This window comes from Heterodontus francisci, chromosome 18 (assembly GCF_036365525.1).
Source record: "Heterodontus francisci isolate sHetFra1 chromosome 18, sHetFra1.hap1, whole genome shotgun sequence".
In the NCBI taxonomy this organism is placed as follows: Eukaryota; Metazoa; Chordata; class Chondrichthyes; order Heterodontiformes; family Heterodontidae; genus Heterodontus; species Heterodontus francisci.
In genome coordinates this window covers 54,020,444-54,041,899 of record NC_090388.1, presented here as the reverse complement: position 1 = coordinate 54,041,899, position 21,456 = coordinate 54,020,444, and the positions used below count along the sequence as shown (strand labels likewise).

Below are 21,456 nucleotides of genomic sequence, written 5' to 3'. Positions count from 1 at the left end.
AAATTCTGAACAAAGGACATACTGAAGCTAGGATGCCCATTGAATATTATGTGAATAATCATTATTTATGGGACAATGCACACTTTACAAAAAGTGTGAGTGAGCAAAGACTACGTATGGCCTTGCTGGATTGAAATAAATGCTGGAGAGAAAGGAAATCTCCAAAATTAAATGGGTAGATGCAAGTCATCAGCTATCCGATTGTTTCACAAAAATAAAATGTTAGGAGTGCTCGAGGAGGGGTGTCTCGCAAAGTAATACTTTATACCTGATACGGAATATATTTTGATTTATTTTGAAATGTTCTTTGAGCATATTAATCTAAGTTTTATTATAACAGAAAGAAGGGAATCTGTTAATTGTGTATCAATTGTTCAATTATATGTAGCTGGAGGGTGTTAATGAGGGTCTTACTTAAGCACCTTTAAAAAGCCTTACTGAGACTGGGGAGGGTGGGTTTGAGTAAGGAGCCACATGTTTGTAATCCTTTTACTCTGTATAATAAATGCGAAACTGAGTAAATATAGGCTCCAGCATTATCCTTCCACAACAAGCTTTCTGGAATTTAACAATGGGTGTGGTACTCACTGGTCACATAGACCTCCAGAATATGAGTAGGCAGAAGGACATTTTGGAACAGGCATTGCCCTCTCATCATTCTTTCTCTCTCACAGGTTATGTATAAGAGCAGGCAGCTGCAGAGCCTGCAGGACAGCCATCCACCTCTGAGGAGGGGGGAGAAGACCTCAGAGGCTGTAGCATCATATCATTCCCCTACACCCTCCATCAGCGCAGATACTCTCATGTCAGTGGTAATCCTGTGTGAGTAGCAAAGGGGTGACAATCTGGTGAACACAGCACAGACGCACCCGAGCAGCTGATGGAGGCCTTGACAGTTGTGGCCGCCCGCACTCGGAGAACTGTGAGAGACCATGACGATGCTCAGCATCAGGTTAACGACATGCCTCTGGAATCATCAACGACGAGGCAGCAGGTCCTGGAGCTGCAGCTCGATGTGTGTGAACATCTGGCGAAGCTTCAAGAGGCTTTGCGCGCCCATGCGCAAATGATGGAGGAGTCCATCTTGGTCATGAGTGCAGCCATGTCTCTGGCATGTGCATGCACGGAATCCTTCAATGAGACAGTGGTGACCCTCATGGAGTGCCATATCTAGCAAACCACCCAGTGGATGCCAGAGATGCGCACGGACCTGAATGCCATTGCTTCCTCCATGTGTTCTGTGGTGCAATGGTTGAATGAGATGGGGGTGTGTGAGAAGCCTGGTGTCATTGCCAGGTGCTGAAACTCCTCAGATGAGCATGAGGGATCAGTGTGCCCTGAAAGGGTAGAGCAGCGGCTGCCTGAAGCACCTGGGGGCTCCTCTCAGTTCACTCCTGGAATGACGGTAAGTCCTTGTTCCCTCTGACAGTGACACCAATGCTTCATGAAGCTGTGAAGACAGAGGCAGCTCCTACACCTGTGCAGGAAATCTACAAAATGCCTGGGCCCTCAAGGCCTCAGGCAAGCAGTGGATGATCATCATGGCCATCGAAAGCTACGGAGCAGAAAGGTCAGCAACCTGCTTCCAGCTCAGCTGACAGCGCAGGGGTGCACCACGTAGTAGCACCAGCAAGCCTGTGAGAAAGTCCACCGAGCTGCACTTGGGTTTCACAAGGTTACATTATGTAGTTCAATGTCACCTTGCTGTTTATTTGTCTTTATTGAAATCTGCTGGACTGCACCACAAAAAGAATGTTTTACTCATTTATCCACTACTGGGCCATTAACAATTCAATGGCTCTTGCAAAGGGTATGATGGGAAGGACCACACTGAATGAGGTCAACCCATATACATGCTGTGGCCTGATGTCATGACGAGTCCAGCGAGATAAGAGCATTCAAGGAAAGGGCAACAGGGCTGTAGAAGATTTATTTTCTTGCATGGGGTGTGTAAGGAAGACTCATGAGAAACATGTCTGTTAGTGAGTCGTGAGCCTCCCTTGCACGTATCTCTTTACACCTTGCCTGCGATCCCTTGGGGTCATCATCATAGTCCACCTGATTAGCAAGCCCCTCAAAAGCCTTATCCTTGACGGAGACATTGTGCTCCAGGATGTCCTCATTGTACTTCTCCCCTCTCTAGCGCCAGGTTGGGCAGAGCACAACACACCACAACGATATGCGGGACCTTTGTTGGGGCATAGAATTATATAAAGTTTAAGGCACAAAATGTAGCCACTTGGTTCATCGTGTCTGTGCCAGGAAAGAGGAAGAAATTAAGCAGCAAAAATCCAGGAGTCACTTCAAAGACGACTTTGCGAAATTATTTACTAGTCTAGGAAGACTAAAGACCAAATACAGTCTTACTTTGCAAAAAGATGCTAAACCTGTATGTCTTTTCACACTTGGGAAGATACCACACCCACTAATGAAGCAAGTCCAAATTCAGCTAGAAGAGATGACCAGGATGGGAGTCATTTCTCCTGTCACTAAGCTTACAGAATGGTGCTCTGGAATGGTTCTGGTTCCTAAACCTAACGGTACTCTTCGCATTTGTGTAGACTTAACCCAGATTAAGGCTGTCACAAGAGAAAATCATCCGATGTCCTCAGTAGACAAAAGCTTGGCAAAGTTATCCAAAAGTCTGTGTAAACAAACCAGGATGCAAACAGTGGCTTTTGGCAAGTCCCTTTGGACGAGAAGTCAAGGTTACTGACAACCTTCATCACTCCATTCAGAAGATTTTGTTTCAATCGTTTATCATTTGGTTTAACATCAGCACCTGAAATATTCCAGAGATGTACATCAAATATTCGAGAGGGCCTTAAAGGAGTAATATGCCATATGGACAATATCTTAGTCCATGGTGAATCCATCGAAGAACATGTCCTGAGGGTTAGAGCGGTTTTGAATTGTCTACAAGAAAAAGGCCTGACACTTAATGAAAAGTGTGAATTCTCAAAAACATCTATTCATTTCCTAGTGCATATTGTTAGTAGCAAGGGCATAGTGGCAGACCTGCAAAGGCAAGAGCCATTAGTGAGTTCCCAATTCTTACTTCTGTCCAAGATCTTCAACGATTCCTTGAATGGTTAATTAGTTGGCAAAATTGCTGCCTAATTTAGTGCAAGTTACTGAACCCTTCAGACAACTATGAAGGAAAGCTCGAGCATGGTGTTGGAATGCACAACAGCAGCAGGCGTTTCAAAGGATCAAGGAAATGCTAATTTTGCAAGATATCTTAGCGCAGGGTTGTACAACATAGGGCCTGTGGACCAGGATCCGGCCCAGAGATGCATTTCACGTGATAGTGAAGCGAGGAATAGGGAAAGAGAGGAGTTGAACACGTGGGATGGTGCAGGAGGGAGGGTTTTGGTTTCCTGGATAATTGGGGCTCTTTCTGGGGTAGGTGGGACCTCTACAAACAGGATGGTCTTCACCTGAACCAGAGGGGTACCAATATCCTGGGCGGGAGATTTGCTAGTGCTCTTCGGGGGGGTTTAAACTAATTCAGCAGGGGAATGGGAACATAAATTGTAGTGCCAGTGTACAGGATGTTGAGAGCAGTGAGGTCAGGGATATGGTTACAAGGACGCAAGAGGGCACTGGCAAGCAAGAACCTGGTTTAAAGTGTGTCTACTTCAACGCCAGGAGCATCCGGAATAAGGTGGGTGAGCTTGCAGCATGGGTTGGTACCTGGGATCTCGATGTAGTGGCCATTTCGGAGACATGGGTAGAGCAGGGGCAGGAATGGATGTTGCAGATTCCGGGATTTAGATGTTTCAGTAAGAACAGAGAAGATGGTAAAAGAGGGGGGGGTGTGGCATTGTTAATCAAGGAGAGTATTACAGCGACAGAAAGGACGTTTGAGGACTCGTCTACTGAGGTAGTATGGGCCGAGGTTAGAAACAGGAGAGGTGAGGTTACCCTGTTGGGAGTCTTTTATAGACCTCCGAATAGTTCCAGAGATGTAGAGGAAAGGATAGCGAAGATGATTCTCGACAGGGGCGAGAGTAACAGGGTAGTTGTTATGGGGGACTTTAACTTTCCAAATATCGACTGGAAATACTATAGTTCGAGTACTTTAGATGGGTCAGTTTTTGTCCAGTGTGTGCAGGAGGGTTTTCTGACACAGTATGTAGACAGGCCAACCAGGGACGATGCCACATTGGATTTGGTACTGGGAAATGAACCTGGCCAGGTGTTAGATTTAGTTGTAGGTGAGCACTTTGGTGATAGTGATCACAATTCGGTTAGGTTTACCTTAGCGATGGGCAGGGACAGGTATATACCGCAGGGCAAGAATTATAGCTGGGGGAAAGGAAATTATGATGCGATTAGGCAAGATTTAGGATGCGTAGGATGGGGAAGGAAACTGCAGGGGATGGGAACACTCGAAATGTGGAGCTTATTCAAGGAGCAGCTACTGCGTGTCCTTGATAAGTATGTACCTGTGAGGCAGGGAGGAAGTTGTCGAGCGAGGGAGCCGTGGTTTATTAAAGAAGTTGAAGCGCTTGTCAAGAGGAAGAAGGCGGCTTATGTTAGGATGAGACGTGAAGGCTCAGTTAGGGCGCTTGAGAGTTGCAAGCTAGCCAGGAAGGATCTAAAGGGAGAGCTAAGAAGAGCAAGGAGAGGACACGAGAAGTCATTGGTGGATAGGATCAGGGAAAACCCTAAGGCTTTCTATAGGTATATCAGGAATAAAAGAATGACTAGAGTTAGATTAGGGCCAATCAAGGATAGTAGTGGGAAGTTGTATGTGGAATCAGAGGAGATAGGGGAAGTGTTAAATGAATATTTTGCGTCAGTATTTACAGTAGAGAAAGAAAATGTTGTTGAGAATACGGAGATTCAGGCTACTAGGCTAGATGGGATTGAGGTTCACAAGGAGGAGGTGTTATCAATTTTGGAAAGTGTGAAAATAGATAAGTCCCCTGGGCCAGATGGGATTTATCCTAGGATTCTCTGGGAAGCTAGGGAGGAGATTGCAGAGCCTTTGTCCTTGATCTTTATGTCGTCATTGTCGACAGGAATAGTGCCGGAAGACTGGAGGATAGCAAATGTTGTCCCCTTGTTCAAGAAGGGGAGTAGAGACAGCCCTGGTAATTATAGACCTGTGAGCCTTACTTCGGTTGTGGGTAAAATGTTGGAAAAGGTTATAAGAGATAGGATTTATAATCATCTTGAAAAGAATAAGTTCATTAGAGATAGTCAGCACGGTTTTGTGAAGGGTAGGTCGTGCCTCACAAACCTTATTGAGTTTTTCGAGAAGGTGACCAAACAGGTGGATGAGGGTAAAGCAGTGGATGTGGTGTATATGGATTTCAGTAAGGCGTTTTATAAGGTTCCCCACGGTAGGCTATTGCAGAAAATACGGAAGTATGGGGTTGAAGGTGATTTAGAGCTTTGGATCAGAAATTGGCTAGCTGAAAGAAGACAAAGGGTTGTGGTTGATGGCAAATGTTCATCCTGGAGTTTAGTTACTAGTGGTGTACCGCAAGGATCTGTTTTGGGGCCACTGCTGTTTGTCATTTTTATAAAGCATTTAAGGGCATTTAAGTGGTCATTGGATAGGCATATGGATGAAAATGGAATAGTGTAGGTCAGATGGTTTCACAGGTCGGCGCAACATCGAGGGCCGAAGGGCCTGTACTGCGCTGTAATGTTCTAATTCTAATTTCAGAGATGAGAAATTTTCCATTGTCGCCTTTCAGACCGGCTTTTAAAAGAATTGCGCTATCAGTTTCACAGCTGACAGGTGCTGACATCGGGAACAACGGTTTCCCAATTTCAGACAGCTTCAGGGTTTTCCTGCCTGCCAGAAAACCCTGAATCTGCCCAAAGTTGAGAATCCACTGCTCCCAACATCACCTGTCAGCTGTGAAACTGACGGCATGATTTTTATTTAAAAAACTGATCAACCACAAAGCCTCTATGCTGAGCATTTCTACTCCCTGCAACTGTCAGAGGGAGGGGTGAACAGAGAGGGAGGGGTGAACAGAGAGGGAGGGGTGAACAGAGAGAGAGGGGACCAGAGAAAGAGAGGGGACAGAGAGAGGGAAGCACAGAGTGAGGACGAAACGGGAGGGAACAACTCAGGGGAGGGAACAGAGAGGGGGGAGAGAGAGAGACATAGAGACAGAGAGAGAGAGACAGAGAGAGTGATCAAGATCACTCCTGACAGATGGACATCTATCCAGAATACTCTGCATTGCCACAAGTGTGCAGGCAAACATTGACTACTTGGTGCAAGCAAAGTAATGCCAGGTATTTCGCTAAATCAGTGTCCAACATATGAGGAGAAAGAAAGTCACAAAAAAATCTTCTCATTTCAAGTTTCTTCACAAAAATGCACATATGTTTTACATACAAATATACATATGAACATACGAAGCAGGAGTAGGTCACTCGGCCCTTCGAGCCTGCTCCGCCATTCAATAAGATCATGGCTGAACTGATTACTCCACATTTCCACCTACCCCCGATAACCTTCCACCCCCTTGCTTATCAAGAATATATCTACCTCTGCTTTAAAAATATTCAAAGACTCTGCTTCCACCGCCTTTTGAGGAAGAGAATTCCAAAGACTCACGACCCTCTGAGAAAATTTCTCCTCATCTCGGTCTTACATTATTTTTAAACAATGACCCCTAGTTCTAGATTCTCCCACAAGGGGAAACATCCTTTCCACATCCACCCTGTCAAGACCCCTCAGAATCGTATATGTTTCAATCAAGTCGCCTCTTACTCTTCTAAATTCCAGCGGATACAAGCCTAGCCTGTCCAACCTTTCCTCGTCAGACAGCCTGCCTGTTCCAGGTATTAGTCGAGTAAACCTTCTCTGTACTGCCTCCAACACATTTACATCATTCCTTAAATAAGTAGTAAGATCAATTTTAAATGCCTTTATCTTTCTAAATTTGTCTCACCAGTCCCCTAAGTAAGACAAAAGTTGTAATGTGGACCCCCAGGCGAGAAGGTTGGACAACCCTGTCTTAGCACATTATAACTCCTCACTAACGACCACAATTGCAGCAGACGCCTCATTTACAGGGTTAACGGCAATCATTTTTCAAGAACAGCCAGATGGATGTCGCAGACCAGTTTATTATGCATCTTGAGCATTATCTGAGACTTGATGTGGTACGCTGTCATAGAGAAAGAAGCTCTCGTAGTCATGTGGGTTTGCGAAAAGTTTTCAGATTATATCATTGGCTTCAAGGTCGTCATGGAGATAGACCACAAACCCCGAGGTTACTTACTTGATGAAAAGGAACTTGCTGGAATGCCTCTGAGAATCCAGACATTCCAGTTGAGGCTAATGAGATTCACTTATGAAATGGTAAATATACAGGGGAAGCTGCAAACGACAGCAGGTGCAATGTCCAGAGCTACTGTTGATCATCCTACCCAACAGGATGTTTAAATCTCATTAATGAAGTTAAGTCATATTCTCAGTTCATGGCATCACAATGACCGACAAGCTCAAAAAAGCTCCAAGAAATTCGTCATGCTCAGATGCAAGATGAGGAATGCATCCATATCTGCCAATATTGTACGCAAGGTCGGCCACAGCAGCGTCCCAGTGGTACGGTGATGAAAATCTTCTTTGAGTACAGAAAGCATATTATGCTTGTGAATGGCATATAACGAGAGGCTGGTGATTCCAGTCTCACTCCGGGCAGACATCTTAGAGAAAATACACCAGGGCCACATGGGTATCACGAAATGCAGAGCATGGGCTCAGTAACCCATGTGGTGGCTAGGCGTATCGAGAGATATAGAACAAATGATTTCTAATTGCCTGGTATATGGAGTGCACAGACCAGACCAGAGGGAACCCTTTATCTCGACTCAATTTCCAACCAGACTGTGGGAACGTCTGGGGATGGATCGTTTCATGTTTAATGGGAAATCCTACCTGATTGTCAGTGATTATTTTTCCAGGTGGATTGAAGTCAAACATTTGTATACAATGACTACTGAGACAGTAATTTGAGCTTTAATGGAAATCTTTGCAACACATGGTATTCCTGGCCAGATTGTTTCTGATAATGGTCCACAATTTGCAAATGACTACTTCACGCACTTTGTGGAAAACTGCAGATTTGTACATCTTACAAGTTCCCCTACTTTTTCTCAATCTAATGGTGAATCAGAAAGAAGAGTCAGAACTATCAAAGCACTGTTACAGAAGAATGAAGATTTTCAAACAGCACTCCAAAACTACAGATCTCTACTGCTATGTGCATTAGCACTGTCAGAACTGTTGATGGGAAGGAAGCTCAAAATACAACTCCTGTCCTACCCAAAAAATTACTTCCATGGCTAGAAGTCCAGGATTATCAGAGTGTCAAGACAGGGAAAATTTTTTTTTTTTAATTATTTTAATTAGAGATACAGCTGAAACAGGCCCTTCAGCCCACCAAGTCTGTGCCGACCATCAACCACCCATTTATACTAATCCTACATTAATCCCATATTCCTACCACATCCCCACCTTCCCTCAATTCCCCTACCACCTACCTATAATAGGGGCAATTTATAATGGCCAATTTACCTATCAACCTGCAAGTCTTTGGCTGTGGGAGGAAACCGGAGCACCCGGCGAAAACCCATGCGGTCACAGGGAGAACTTACAAACTCCACACAGGCAGTACCCAGAACTGAACCCGGGTCGCTGGAGCTGTGAGGCTGCGGTGCTAACTACTGCACCACTGTGCCACCCAAATTCTTATTGAAAACAAGCTTATATCTATAACAGGAGGTATTGTACCAGGAACCTACCTAAGTTGATGGAAGGAGAAAGGGTAGGGGTACGAGACTAAGGCAGAGAAGGATTAATCGTCCAGAGAGATGATAATCAACAGAGATCTTATTTAGTATATACTTCAGAAGGTACTATAAGAAGAAACAGGAGAAATCTTACTTCTAATTATCAAAGACGTCAATCAGTCATATATTTGGATGAATCAGATGTTGATCCTCAAATTCAGAAAGCACCAGATACTACAAACCTCAATGAAGGCCATCCAAGTCAAGATACAAGCATTCAGAGAAAGACTACTGATCTTCCGAGTCTGACGATAACACGATCAGGGGGAGTTGTGAAGCCACCTGACAGATTGAATCTGTGATGTCAGAGACTTGGGGGGAGTTGAGGTAGTATGTAAAAGTAAAAAAAAAAATGGAGAAAGACTTGGGGGAGATGTAGTATGAGGGTTTGAAAGGGTAAATGTCTGGGACAGTGTGAGTAACACCTCCCACATTGATGATGTAAGAGATCACATGAGAAAGAGACTTGAAGAGAAGAAGTAGCATGGCATCTGTGGGATTAGACATACTTAAGTCAAGCTATATATAGCTCTTTAATATGTAATAAACTAGTTTTCGTTAAAACTTACCAAAGATTCAGTAATCTCTCCTAGCTAGACTAACCAAACATACAACAGTAACCATAAAAGACTAAGTCCCCCACATTGTTTCCTTCAGTAAAGCAGAAACCTTGACAGCAGCACAATGACAATGAAGATGAAGAGGAAACAGACACATGAAAATAGGGAAATGGAATAAGTTTTAAGTGAACTCACAACAAAAAATGGTTAAACTAGGGTAGAAAATGCTATAATTGTATTACTTTTATACAACATAAAATTTCTGGAGGAAAAGTATAACAGGAGTATGGTGTCATGGACCATAATTCCTTATGCAAGACTTCTGCTGTTTTCACTGTCAACCATAATAAAGTATCAATGAGAAGGTCAAATAACCATACAATAAACTAAGAAATCTTTACCAGTACAAATTATGTCACAAATGAAATATAGGTCTTCTATCACTGAGTTAACCTACTGTTGCCTCCATCACTGAGTTAACCTACTGTTGCCTCTCTGCTGTGTTAACATTAGATGGGTTTATATGAAAATAACAAATCCAATGGAATACATCAATGACAACTGGCACTCTTACATCTTAAATCCTTTTACTGTAATAGATTTCAATTATGTTTATTATTTTCAATTGAAGCTGGCTGCCTATGCTTTGGCCATTTTAATATCAAATTCTAGTGGTTGAAAACACAACAAAGCCAGTGCTGAAAAAGTCAAATTCAGTTTCTTAACATAGATGAACAGTTTTAGGGGCATCATATTTCAATATTTCCACCATTTATACTGAGGGCCACTGGTCTATGATGACTGAATAAATTAAATTCTATTTTTATTACAAGGAATTCCAAGATTTTTTACAGATGTTTTAGGAATCCCTCTCTGTGATTTCATTCATTTTTCCATGAAGCCCATATATCATTGGTCTTGCCCACATGTGCTGCTCCAAGTTTAGTTACATTTCTTATTTGAAAGATTTAAAATATTTGATTTTGCTTACTGACCTTCTGTAGCAATAAGGAGCCTGAATACTTTGTTACAATGGAATTCAGCTCTCCACCAAATTCAGAAGCCCACAGTTGCACACTAATAATAAAAAATGGATAGTAAGTATATTTGTGCTCTAACATACTATTAGTTACAAAAGCTGTGCAGAAGAATGTCAAAAACTTTACACTGACAACTTATTTTAAATACTGTATACTTTTAACAAATGCTCACTTCAAAAGAATGCATACTATCCAATGACAATTTTTGAGATGGAAATTAATTATTTGCAAGAGGTTTTACAGATTTTGGATAGGTGGAAAAAATCAATACTTTCATCATTGTGTTAGGTTCAATGAGAATGTTAATGTTACTTTGGACAAACACAAAATATAAAGTATGAAAATAGAACAATAAGGGGTCTAACTTAGTTTGGCCTTATTAGAAAACATATATTCATTTTTCAATTAATATTTAATGCAATAAATCTGGGTGCTTACATTTCAGTTGGGATTCTACTTTGGGCTTTGACCGAATAAGGGAGACAGCAGCTGGAGCAGATAATCCACAGAGTAAGGTGCAGTCTCAAACTGTTCCCGAAGCACCATCTGAGATTTAGTAGCATTCTCTTTTCCATCAAAGCAAAATATATAGAACAACACGAAGAACAAGCCACCTTGATCTAATAAAAAGTTGCAGATAGGTTGTTCACATGCTGGCCTGAAGTAATGGTGTCTTCCCAATGAAGACTGTTCCTATAATAAAAAAAAACTAAGTGATGAGTACCACATTTTGTTTCCATTTACTGTCATGAACAATGAGAATTTCCCTGCCTCTGCAAGTCAGTCATGAACATTTTAACAAGCTCAGAAGATCATCGGTGTGTAAGCATGCAACATAGGATCCAAACAGCATCCATTACTTTCCACAATAAGGATATAGGGGGAACAGTCAGAGTTAAACTTGTTGAGTCCCGCTGAGAGTGGTCCTCTGTCTTCAAAGCACACTATGAACTGAGCATGTGGGTCACAGACTGAAGTGAAAAAATGAGAGAGAAATGTTGCAACATCACAGCTGGTGTATAATCCAACCAGATTTAATCTTTAAATGGCTGCAGATTTATGGTGGTGGCAGTACTGGGGGAAGGGAATCACACCGGATTATTCTGATTTCTGGAGACAGGCCTGCTTATCCAAACAGCAGATAAAAAAAAAAGTTATTGCATTGACTGATTTATTAAGGGGTGGGGGTGGTAGTGTTCAGCTGTATCTTTTATCCAGTTACTCTCCCTTCTTTCTCTACTCTCCAGTTAATAGCCAAAATCAATTGTAAAACGCAGTGAGATAAACTGAAGCAGTGAAGAAGTACCTGTGAAAAACTGAAGCAAGCATATAGGTAGTCCATGCTGTAACACAGTTGTATGGAAGGTATCAGGTCTTTAAATCAGACTAAAGAACAGACATAGACTGATCTGGTAGCAAAGGTTGGGTCTGCCAGATGTTAACATGTCCAGAAAAATGTTAAATGCTTTCCAGACAAGCACATATTAAATTTTTAAAAACTGGCAATAATCCTCTGATTTTATGCTTAGCTTTGATGAGAACTTTTGCAGTTACTTTGGTCCTGAAAACCATGGGCTGCAATCCTGGTGGTTACACCAGAATTGTGCCTTCCTGCGTTTCTGAGGTCACAGGAGAGCACCTAGTTTGCATGCAGCCAACAGGTGCTCATGACTCCAGGTGTATCTGCAGTTTTTTTTATTTATTCATGGGATGTGAGGATCACTGGCAAGGCCAACATTTATTACCCATCCCTAATTGCCCTTGAGAAGGCAGCGGTGAGGCGCTGTCTTGAACTGCTGCAGTCCATGTTGTGTAGGTACACCCACTGTGTTGTGAGAGAGGGAGTTCCAGGAATTTGACCGAGCAACAGTGAAGAAGTGGTGATATAATTCCACGTCAGGATGGTGTGTGATTTGGAGGGGAACTTGCAGGTAGTGGTGTTCTGATGTGTCTGCTGCCCTTGTTCTTCTAGGTGGTAGAGGTTGCAAGTTTGGAAAGTGCTGTCAAAGGAGCATTGGCGAGTTGTTGCAGTGCATATTGTAGATGGTTCTCCCTGCTGCCACTATGCACCAGTGGTGGAAAATGTGATGGATGGGGTGCCGATCGAGCAGGCTGCTTTGTCCTGGATAATGTCGAACCACTTGAGTGTTGTTGGAGCTGCACTCATCCAGGCAAATGGAGAGTATTCCATCACACTCCTGATTTGTGCCTTGTAGATGTGGACAGTCTTTAGGGAGTCAGGAGGTGAGTTGCTTGCTGCAGAATTCCCAGCCTCTGGCCTGTTCTTGTAGCCACTGTATATATATATATAGGGGTTGGTCCAGTTAAGTTTTTGGTTAATGGTATCCCCCAGGATGTTGATGGTGGGGGATTCAGTTATGGTAATGCCATTAAATGTTAAGGAGAGATGGTTAGATTCTCTCTCATTGGAGATGGTCAGTGCCTAGCACTTGTGTGATGCAAATGTTACTTGTCAAATATCAGCCCAAGCCTGGAAGGTCTTGCTGCATGTGAGCACAAATTGCTTCAGTATCTGAAGAGTCGTGATTGGTACTGAACACTGGGCAGTCATCAGCAAACATCACCACTTCTCACCTGATGATGGAGGGAAGGTCATTGATGATGAAGCAGCTGAACACAACCCTGAGGAACTCTTGCAGTGATGTCCTGGGGTTTAGATGGCTGGCCTCCAACAACCACAACCATCTTCCCTTGTGCTAGGTGTGGCTCCAGACAGCAGAAAGTCAACTCTGATTCCCAATTACTTCAATTTTGCTGGGTCTCCTTGATTCCACACTTGGTCAATTGCTGCCTTGATGTCAAGGGCAGTCACTCTCATCTCATCTTGGGAATTCAGCTCTTTTGTCCATGTTTCGACCAAGGCTGATATGAGGGTCAGGAGCCAAGTGGCCCTGTCGGAACCCAAACTGAACATCAGTGAGTAGGTTATTGGTGATTAAATGCCGCTTGATAGCACTGTAAATGACACCTTCCATCGTTTTGCTGAAGATTGAGAGGAGACGGATGGGGCGCCAATTGGCCGGATTGCATTTGTCCTGTTTTTTGTGGACAGCACCTACCTGGGCAAATTTCCACTTTGTAGGGTAGATGTCAGTGTTGTAACTATATTGGAACAGCTTGGCTAGGGGTTAGGCTGTGCTCCACTGATCCCTGCAGCAATGACCCCATGGCCAGCTAAAGGCACGCTGCTTGCAGGCACCTGCTGGTCTCTGGCCTCAGCAGGGACCTGATCTTCTTGCTTGTGTACTGGCTCTGCCCACAATTGGACACTGAACAATGAAAATTGGTTAACTGCTGCTGCTGAGCAGATAGCCCTTACCACTTCCACCCTGCCTCTGGCAAGGTCTTACCAGAAGTGGGGACTCATCAGCCCACCAACCCAATGCTCTCCCATCCTACCTTCCTCTCGGTCTCACAGTGAAAGCTGCCTCACAGGACCGGTAATATTCTGCCCAAGGTGTGCCAGTTTCTTCAATGTCTGTTCCAGATCTTGTGGGTACTATACACAATGTTAAGCATGGTCACCACCTCCCGCCAGATGCATCACACTGAGTGCCAAACACAGCAAGCTTTCACCTCATGTAGCAGCAACTTCACTACACCAGCCAGCAAACAGGATCCAGGTGCTGCACCATTTCATGACTTGCCCACAGTCTCTAGTTATTGCCTCCACATTTATTATATATATGGGTGAAGCATGTAAACTGGATCCAGCAGTTGAAGTGGAAAGAGACTTACCGCCTGGATCCAGAAGTCCTTGCCTCCTTTTAGCTGCTGAGTTAAATTTAAAATGGTGGTTAATTCTGAGGCACAGAAGTGCCTCCGACAAGTGAGTTGGTCGCCCATCCCTCAACCAATCCCCTCCAACCCAGATATCCCAGAGGGGTCGAGGACAGAATCAATTTGGCTAGAGCGAAGGAACAAAAAAGGTACGGTTACGTTGCTCGATGTTGTCTATAAGCCACTAGTGGGAAGGATGTGGAGGAACAAATTTGCAAGGAAATTACAAAGAAGTGCAAATATCATAGGGTAGTTATAATGGGGGACTTTAGTTATCCAAACATAGATTGGGATAATAGTAGTGTAAAGGCAGTGAGGGGCAAGAGCTCCGAGTGTGTGTTCAGGAAAATTTCCGACAACAGTATGTTGCTAGTCCAATGAGAAAGGAGGCACTGTTAGACCTGGTTCTTGGGAATGAGGTAAGCCAAGTGGATTAAGTATCATAGAAAAACATAGAAATATAGAAAAATGGAAGCAAGAGTAGGCCATTCGGCCCTTTGGGCCAGCTCCATCGTTCAAAAAAGATCATGGCTGATCGTCTAATTCAGTACCCTGTTCCTGCTTTCTCTCCATATCCCTCAATCCCTTTGGTATTAAGAAATATATCTATCTGCTTCTTGAATATATTTAATGACTTGGCCTCCACTGCCTTCTGTGGTACAGAATTCCACAGGTTTACCACCCTCTGAGTGAAGAAAGTTCTCCTCATCTCGGTTCTAAATGGCATACCCCGTATCCTGAGACTGTGATCACTGCTTCTGGACTCCCCAGCCATCGGGAACATCCTCCCTGCATCGCGCCTGTCTAGTCCTGTTAGAATTTTATATATTTCTATTAGATCCCCTCTCATTCTTCTAAACTCGAGTAAATATAGGCCTAGTCGACCCAATCTCTCTCCATACGTCAATCCTGCCATCCCAGGGATCAGCGGAGTAAGTCTTCTTTGCACGCCTTCCATGGCAAGATCATCCTTCCTCAGATAAGGAGACCAAAATTGCACACAATATTCCAGATATGGTCTCACCAAGGCTCTGTATAACTGAAGTAAGACATCCTTGTTCCTGTACTCACATCCTCTTGCAATGAAGGCCAACATAACATTTGCCTTCCGAACTGCTTGCTACAACTGAATGCTTGCTTTTGGCGACTGGTGTACCAGGACACCCAGGTCTCACTGCATCTCCCCCTTTCCCAATCTATCACCATTCAGATAATAATCTGCCTTTCTGTTTTTACAACCAAAGTGGATAACCACACATTTATCCACATTATACTGCATCTGCCTTGCATTTGCCCACTCACCCAACTTGCCCAGATCACATTGGAGCCTCTTTGCATCCTCCTCACAGCTCACATTCCCCCCCAGCTTTGTGTCGTCTGCAAACTTAGAAATGTTACATTTAGTTCCCTCACCCAAGACATTAATATATATTGTGAGTAGCTGGGGCCCAAGCACTGATCCCTGCGGTACCCCACTAGTCACTGCCTGCCACCCGGAAAAAGACCAGTTTATTCCTACTGTTTCCTGTCTGTCAACCATTTCTCAATCCATGCCAGTATATTATCCCCAATCCCATGTGCTTTAATTTTGCACACTAACCTTTTATGTGGGACCTCATCAAAAGCCTTCTGAAAATCCAAATACAGCACATCCACTGGTTCTCCCTTATCTATTCTACTAGTGACATCCTCAAAAATCTCCAGTAGATTTGTTAAGCATGATTTCCCTTTCATAAACCCATGCTGACTTTGTCCAATCCCATTTATGCTTTGCAGGTGTTCTGCTATCACATCCTTTATAATGGACTCCAGCATTTTCCCCATTGCTGATGTAAGGCTAACTGGTCTGTAATTCCCTGTTTTTTCTCTCCCTCCTTTTTTAAATAGTGGGGTTACATTTGCCACCCTCCAATCTGTAGGAATTGCTCCAGAGTCTATAGAATTTTGGAAGATGGCCACCAGTGCATCCACTATTTCCAGGGCCACTTCCTTTAGTACTCTGGGATGTAGATTATCAGGCCCTGGGGATTTGTCAGCCTTTAACCCCATTAATTTCCCGAAGCACTATTTTTTTTACTAATACTGATTTCCTTCAGTTCCTCCCTCTCATTAGACCCTTGGTTCCCTAACATTTCTGGTAGGTTATTTGTGTCCTCCATTGTGAAGACAGAACAAAAGTATGTGTTTAATTGTTCTGCCATTTCTTTGTTCCCCATTATAATTTCCCCCGTTTCTGACTGGAAGGGACCTACATTTGGCTTCACTAATCTTTTTCTCTTCACATATTTATAGAAGTATTTACAGTCAGTTTTTTATTTTCCCCTGTAAGTTTACTCTAATACTCTATTTTCCCCCGATTAATCAACCTCTTTGTCCTCCTTTGCTGAATTCTAAACTGCTCGCAATCCTCAGACTTGCTGCTTTTTCTGGCAACTTTATATGCCTCCTCTTTGGATCTAATACTATCCCTAATTTCTTTTGTAAGCCACTGTTGAGTCACCTTTCCGGTTTTATTTTTGCACCAGACAGGAATGAAAAATTGTTGTAATTCATGCACACGTTCTTTAAATGTTATCCATTGCCTATCCACTGTTAACCCTTTTAGTAAAGTTAACAAATCTACCATGGCCTCATACCTTTGTAGTTTCCTTTATTTAGCTTCATGACCCTAGTTTCGGATTCAAATACTTCACTCTCCATCTTAATGAAGAACTCTATCATGTTATGGTCGCTCCTCCCCAAGGGACCCCGCACAACAAGATTGTTAATTAATCCTTTCTCATTGCACAATACCCAGTCTAGGATAGCCTGTTCTCTAGTTGGTTCCTCAACGCATTGGTCTAAAAAACCATCGCGTACACACTCCAGGAACTCCTCCTCCACAGTATTATTGCTAATTTGGTTTGACCAATCTATATGTAGATTAAAGTCATCCATGATTACAGTTGTACCCTTATTACATGCGTCTCTAATTTCCTGTTTAATGCCATCCCTGACATCTTCACTACGGTTTGGGGGTCTATAGACAACCCCACCAATGTTTTCTGCCCTTCGGTGTTTCTTAGCGCCACACATACAGATTCCACATCATGACTTTCCAAGTCAATATTCTTCCTCACTATTGCATTGATTTCCTCTTTTACTAACAACACTACCCCACCTCCTTTCCTTTTTTGCCTGTCCTTCCTAAATATTGAATACCCCTGGATGTTCCGTTCCCATCCTTGGTCACCCTGCAGCCATGTCTTAGTAATCGCAACTATATCATCACCGTTTATATCTATTTACGCTGTTCGTTCATCTAACTTACTGCGAATGCTCCACGCATTAAAACGCAATGCCTTTAGACTTGCCTTTTTAACATTGTTAGTCATCTTAGCTTTATTTTGCACTATGGCCACATTTGTTTCTTGCCCTTGTTTTCTTTGCCTTCCACTTTTGCTTCTCACCTTTCTGTCTTTCATTTCTATCCTTGTTTCCCCCCTCCTCTGTCTCCCTGCTCAGATTCCCATCCCCCTGCCATTCTAGTTTAAACCCTCCCCGACAGCACCAGCAAACATCCCCCTGAGGAAACTGGCCCTGGTCCTGCCCAGATGCAACCCATCCAGCTTGTACTGGTTCCACCTTCCCCAGAACTAGTCCCAACGTCCCAGGAATCTGAATCCCTCCCCCTACACCATTTCTCCAGCCTCGTATTCATCTGATATATCCTGCTATTTCTGCTCTCGTGAGCAGCTGGCACTGGTAGTAATCCTGAGATTACTACCTTTGAGGTCTTACTTTCTAATTTATGTCCCAACTCCCTATATTCAGCTTGTCGGACCTCATCCCTTTTTTTACCTATGTTGTTGATACCAATATGTACCACGATAACCGACTGCTTGCCCTTCCCCTTCAGAACGCCCTGCAGCCGCTCAGAGACATCCTTGACCCTAGCACCAGGGAGGCAACAAACCATCCTGGAGTCTCTTTTGCGGCTGCAGAAACACCTGTCTGTTCCCCTTATGATTGAATCACCTATCACTCTTCTTCCTCCCCTCCTGTGCAGCAGAGCCACCCATGGTGCCATGAACTTGGCTCTTGCTGCTTTTCCCTGAGCCATCTCCCCCAACACTATCCAAAGTGGTATATCTGTTAGAGAGGGGGATGACCACAGAGAACTCCTGCACTACCTGCCTTCCTCTACTCTGCCTGGTGGTCACACACTCCCTTTCTGCCTTTGCGGCATTTGCCTGCGGTGTGCCCACCTCGCTAAACATGCTATCCGCAATGATCTCAGCATTGCGGATGCTCCACAGTGAATCCACCCGCAGCTCCAGCTCCGTAATGCGGGTAGCCAGTAGCTTCAGATGGATACACTTCCTACACATGTGGTCGTCAGGGACACAAGCACAGGAGGAGCATATCACAGGTGCGAGCTCTCCTGCCATGACTTACCTTTAGATTACTTAGTTACTCCCTTTAATTAAAAAATACTAATTACGCTAGGGTCCTTATTCTACTTCAAACACCACCCACTAAATCCAAAGTCCGGACCTTTACTTTTGAAGCTAATGCATTGGTATAAATAGTAGAAAAAGTAGAGAAACTCACCTGAACCTACTATCAATCAGCTGCTTCCCTGCACCTGCGTCACTTTTTGAATCCTGATGTCACTTGGAATTCTGCCGTCTGGGTCCTCCTCTCGTCTGCTCTTTTATGGCTGCTGCCACCGGTCTCTGGGTCCTCCTCTCTCCTGCTCTTTTATAGCTGCTGCTGCCAGTCTCTGGGTCCTCCGCTCTCCCGCTCTTTTATGGCCGCTGCCGCTGGTCTCTGGGTCCTCCTCTCTCCCGCTCTTTTATGGCTGCCGCCGCCGGTATCAGTAGGAGAACATTTAGGGGATAGTGATCATTGTATCATAAGGTTTAGGCTGACTATGGAAAAGGACAAAGAGCAATTCAGAGTAAGAATAATTAACTGGGGGAAGGCCAATTTCAATGGGGTAAGAATGGAGCCGGGGCAAATAAATTGGAGTGAACTTACATATTCAGGCAGTGGCTAAACCCGAAACACTACGTGTAGTGTCTCCCACCCATCCTCCTCCTCTAACCAAAAAAAAAAGGACTCGTGTGTGGAGGGTTTGGTAAGGTAAGGTTTTCCTTTATTTTTTTTTTAAATCTCTTTTGTCAATTTGGAGCGGAGGGGATGGAAGCTAGGGCAGTTGCATGCTCCTCTTGCAGGATGTGGGAGGTAAGGGTCACCACGTGTCCCTGCTGACTTCACCTGTGAGAAGTGCACCCAACTCCAGCTCCTCACAGACCACGTTAGGGAACTGGAGCTGGAGCTGGATGAACTTCGGATCATTCAGGAGGCTGAGGGGATGATAGAGAACAGTAATAGGGAAGTAGTGACACCTAAGTTTCAGGATAAAGGTAGCTGGGTGACCATCAGGGGAGGGAAAGGGAATAGGCGCACAGTGCAGGGATCCCGTGGCCATTCCCCTCAATAATAAGTATACCGTTTTGGATACGGTTGGTGGGGGGGGGACGACCTACCAGGGGAAAGCCACAGCGGCCAGGTCTCTGGCACTGGGCCTGGCTCTGTGGCTCAGAAGGGAAGGGGGGAGAATAGGAGAACGATAGTGATAGGAGATTCAATGGTTAGAGGAACAGACAGGAGATTCTGTGGTCGCGAACGAGACTCCCGGATGGTATGCTGCCTCCCGGGTGCCAGGGTCAGGGATGTCTCAGATCGAGTCTACAGGATTCTTAAGGGGGAGGGGGAGCAGCCAGAAGTCGTGATACACATCGGTACCAATGACATAGCTAGGAAAAGGGATGAGGACCTGAAAAGCGAATATAGGGAGTTAGGTTGGAAGCTAAAAGGCAGGACGAGCAGAGTAGTAATCTCAGGATTGATACCGGTGCCACGTGCTAGTGAGGCTAGAAACAGAGAGATAGTGCAGCTGAACACGTGACTACAGAGCTGGTGTAGGAGGGAGGGCTTCAGATATGTGGATCATTGGGATACCTTCTGGGGAAGGTGGGACCTGTACAAGAAGGACGGGTTGCATCTGAACTGGAGGGGCACCAATATCCTGGGCGGGGGGTTTGCTAGAGCTCTTCGGGAGGGTTTAAACTAGTTTGGCAGGGGGATGGGAACCAGAGCTACGGATCAGTGGATGGGGTAGCTGTTGAACAGGCAGATACAGAGTGCAGAGAGTCTGTGAGGAAGCTTAGACAGTTGACAGGGCAAAGTTGCAGCCAGTATGATGGGTTGAAGTGTGTCTATTTTAACGCAAGAAGTGTCAGGAATAAGGGTGATGAACTTAGAGCATGGATCAGTACTTGGAGCTACGATGTTGTGGCCATTACGGAGACTTGGATATCACAGGGGCAGGAATGGATGTTGGAAGTTCCAGGGTTTAGATGTTTCAAAAGGAATAGGGAGGGAGGTAAAAGAGGTGGGGGAGTGGCATTGCTGATCAGGGATAGTATCACAGCTGCAGAAAGGGAGGTCGTCGAGGAGGGTTTGTCCACTGAGTCAGCATGGGTAGAAGTCAGAAACAGGAAAGGAGCAGTCACTTCATTGGGAGTTTTCTATAGATGCCCCAATAGCAACAGAGACACGGAGGAACAGATTGGGAGGCAGATTTTGGAAAGGTGCAGAAGTAACAGGGTTGTTGTCATGGGTGACTTCAACTTCCCGAATATTGATTGGAACCTCCTTAGTGCAAATAGTTTGGATGGAGCAGATTTTGTCAGGTGTGTCTAGGAAGGTTTCCTGACTCAATATGTAGATAGGCCGACTAGAGGGGAGTCTATGTTGGATTTGGTGCTTGGCAACGAACCAGACCAGGTGGCAGATCTCTCGGTGGGAGAGCAGTTCGGTGATAGTGATCACAACTCCCTGACCTTTACGATAGTCATGGAGAGGGATAGGAGCAGACGGGATGGGAAAATATTTAATTGGGGGAGGGGGAATTACAATGCAAGAACTGGGGAGCTTAAATTGGGAACAGATGTTCTCAGGGAAATGCACGACAGAAATGTGGAGGTTGTTTAGGGAGCACTTGCTGCGACTGCTGGATAGGTTTGTCCCGATGAGGCAAGGAAGGAATGGTAGGGTGAAGGAACCTTGGATGACAAGAGATGTGGAACAGCTAGTCAAGAGGAAGAAGGAAGCTTACTTAAGGTTGAGGAAGCAAGGATCAGACAGGGCTCTGGAGGGTTACAAGGTAG

General features: G+C 44.4%; 1 protein-coding gene across 1 annotated transcript in view; it reads right to left on the bottom strand.

The window, feature by feature from the left end:
• cacna2d4a (calcium channel, voltage-dependent, alpha 2/delta subunit 4a) overlaps positions 1-11,010 on the bottom strand; it is a 695,670-nt gene extending 684,660 nt beyond the window's left edge. Inside the window, 2 exon segments of the mRNA XM_068051265.1 lie at positions 10,391-10,472; positions 10,874-11,010. Coding sequence (XP_067907366.1) covers positions 10,391-10,472; positions 10,874-11,010 — 219 coding nt within the window.
• Between the last annotated feature and the right edge of the window lie 10,446 nt (positions 11,011-21,456).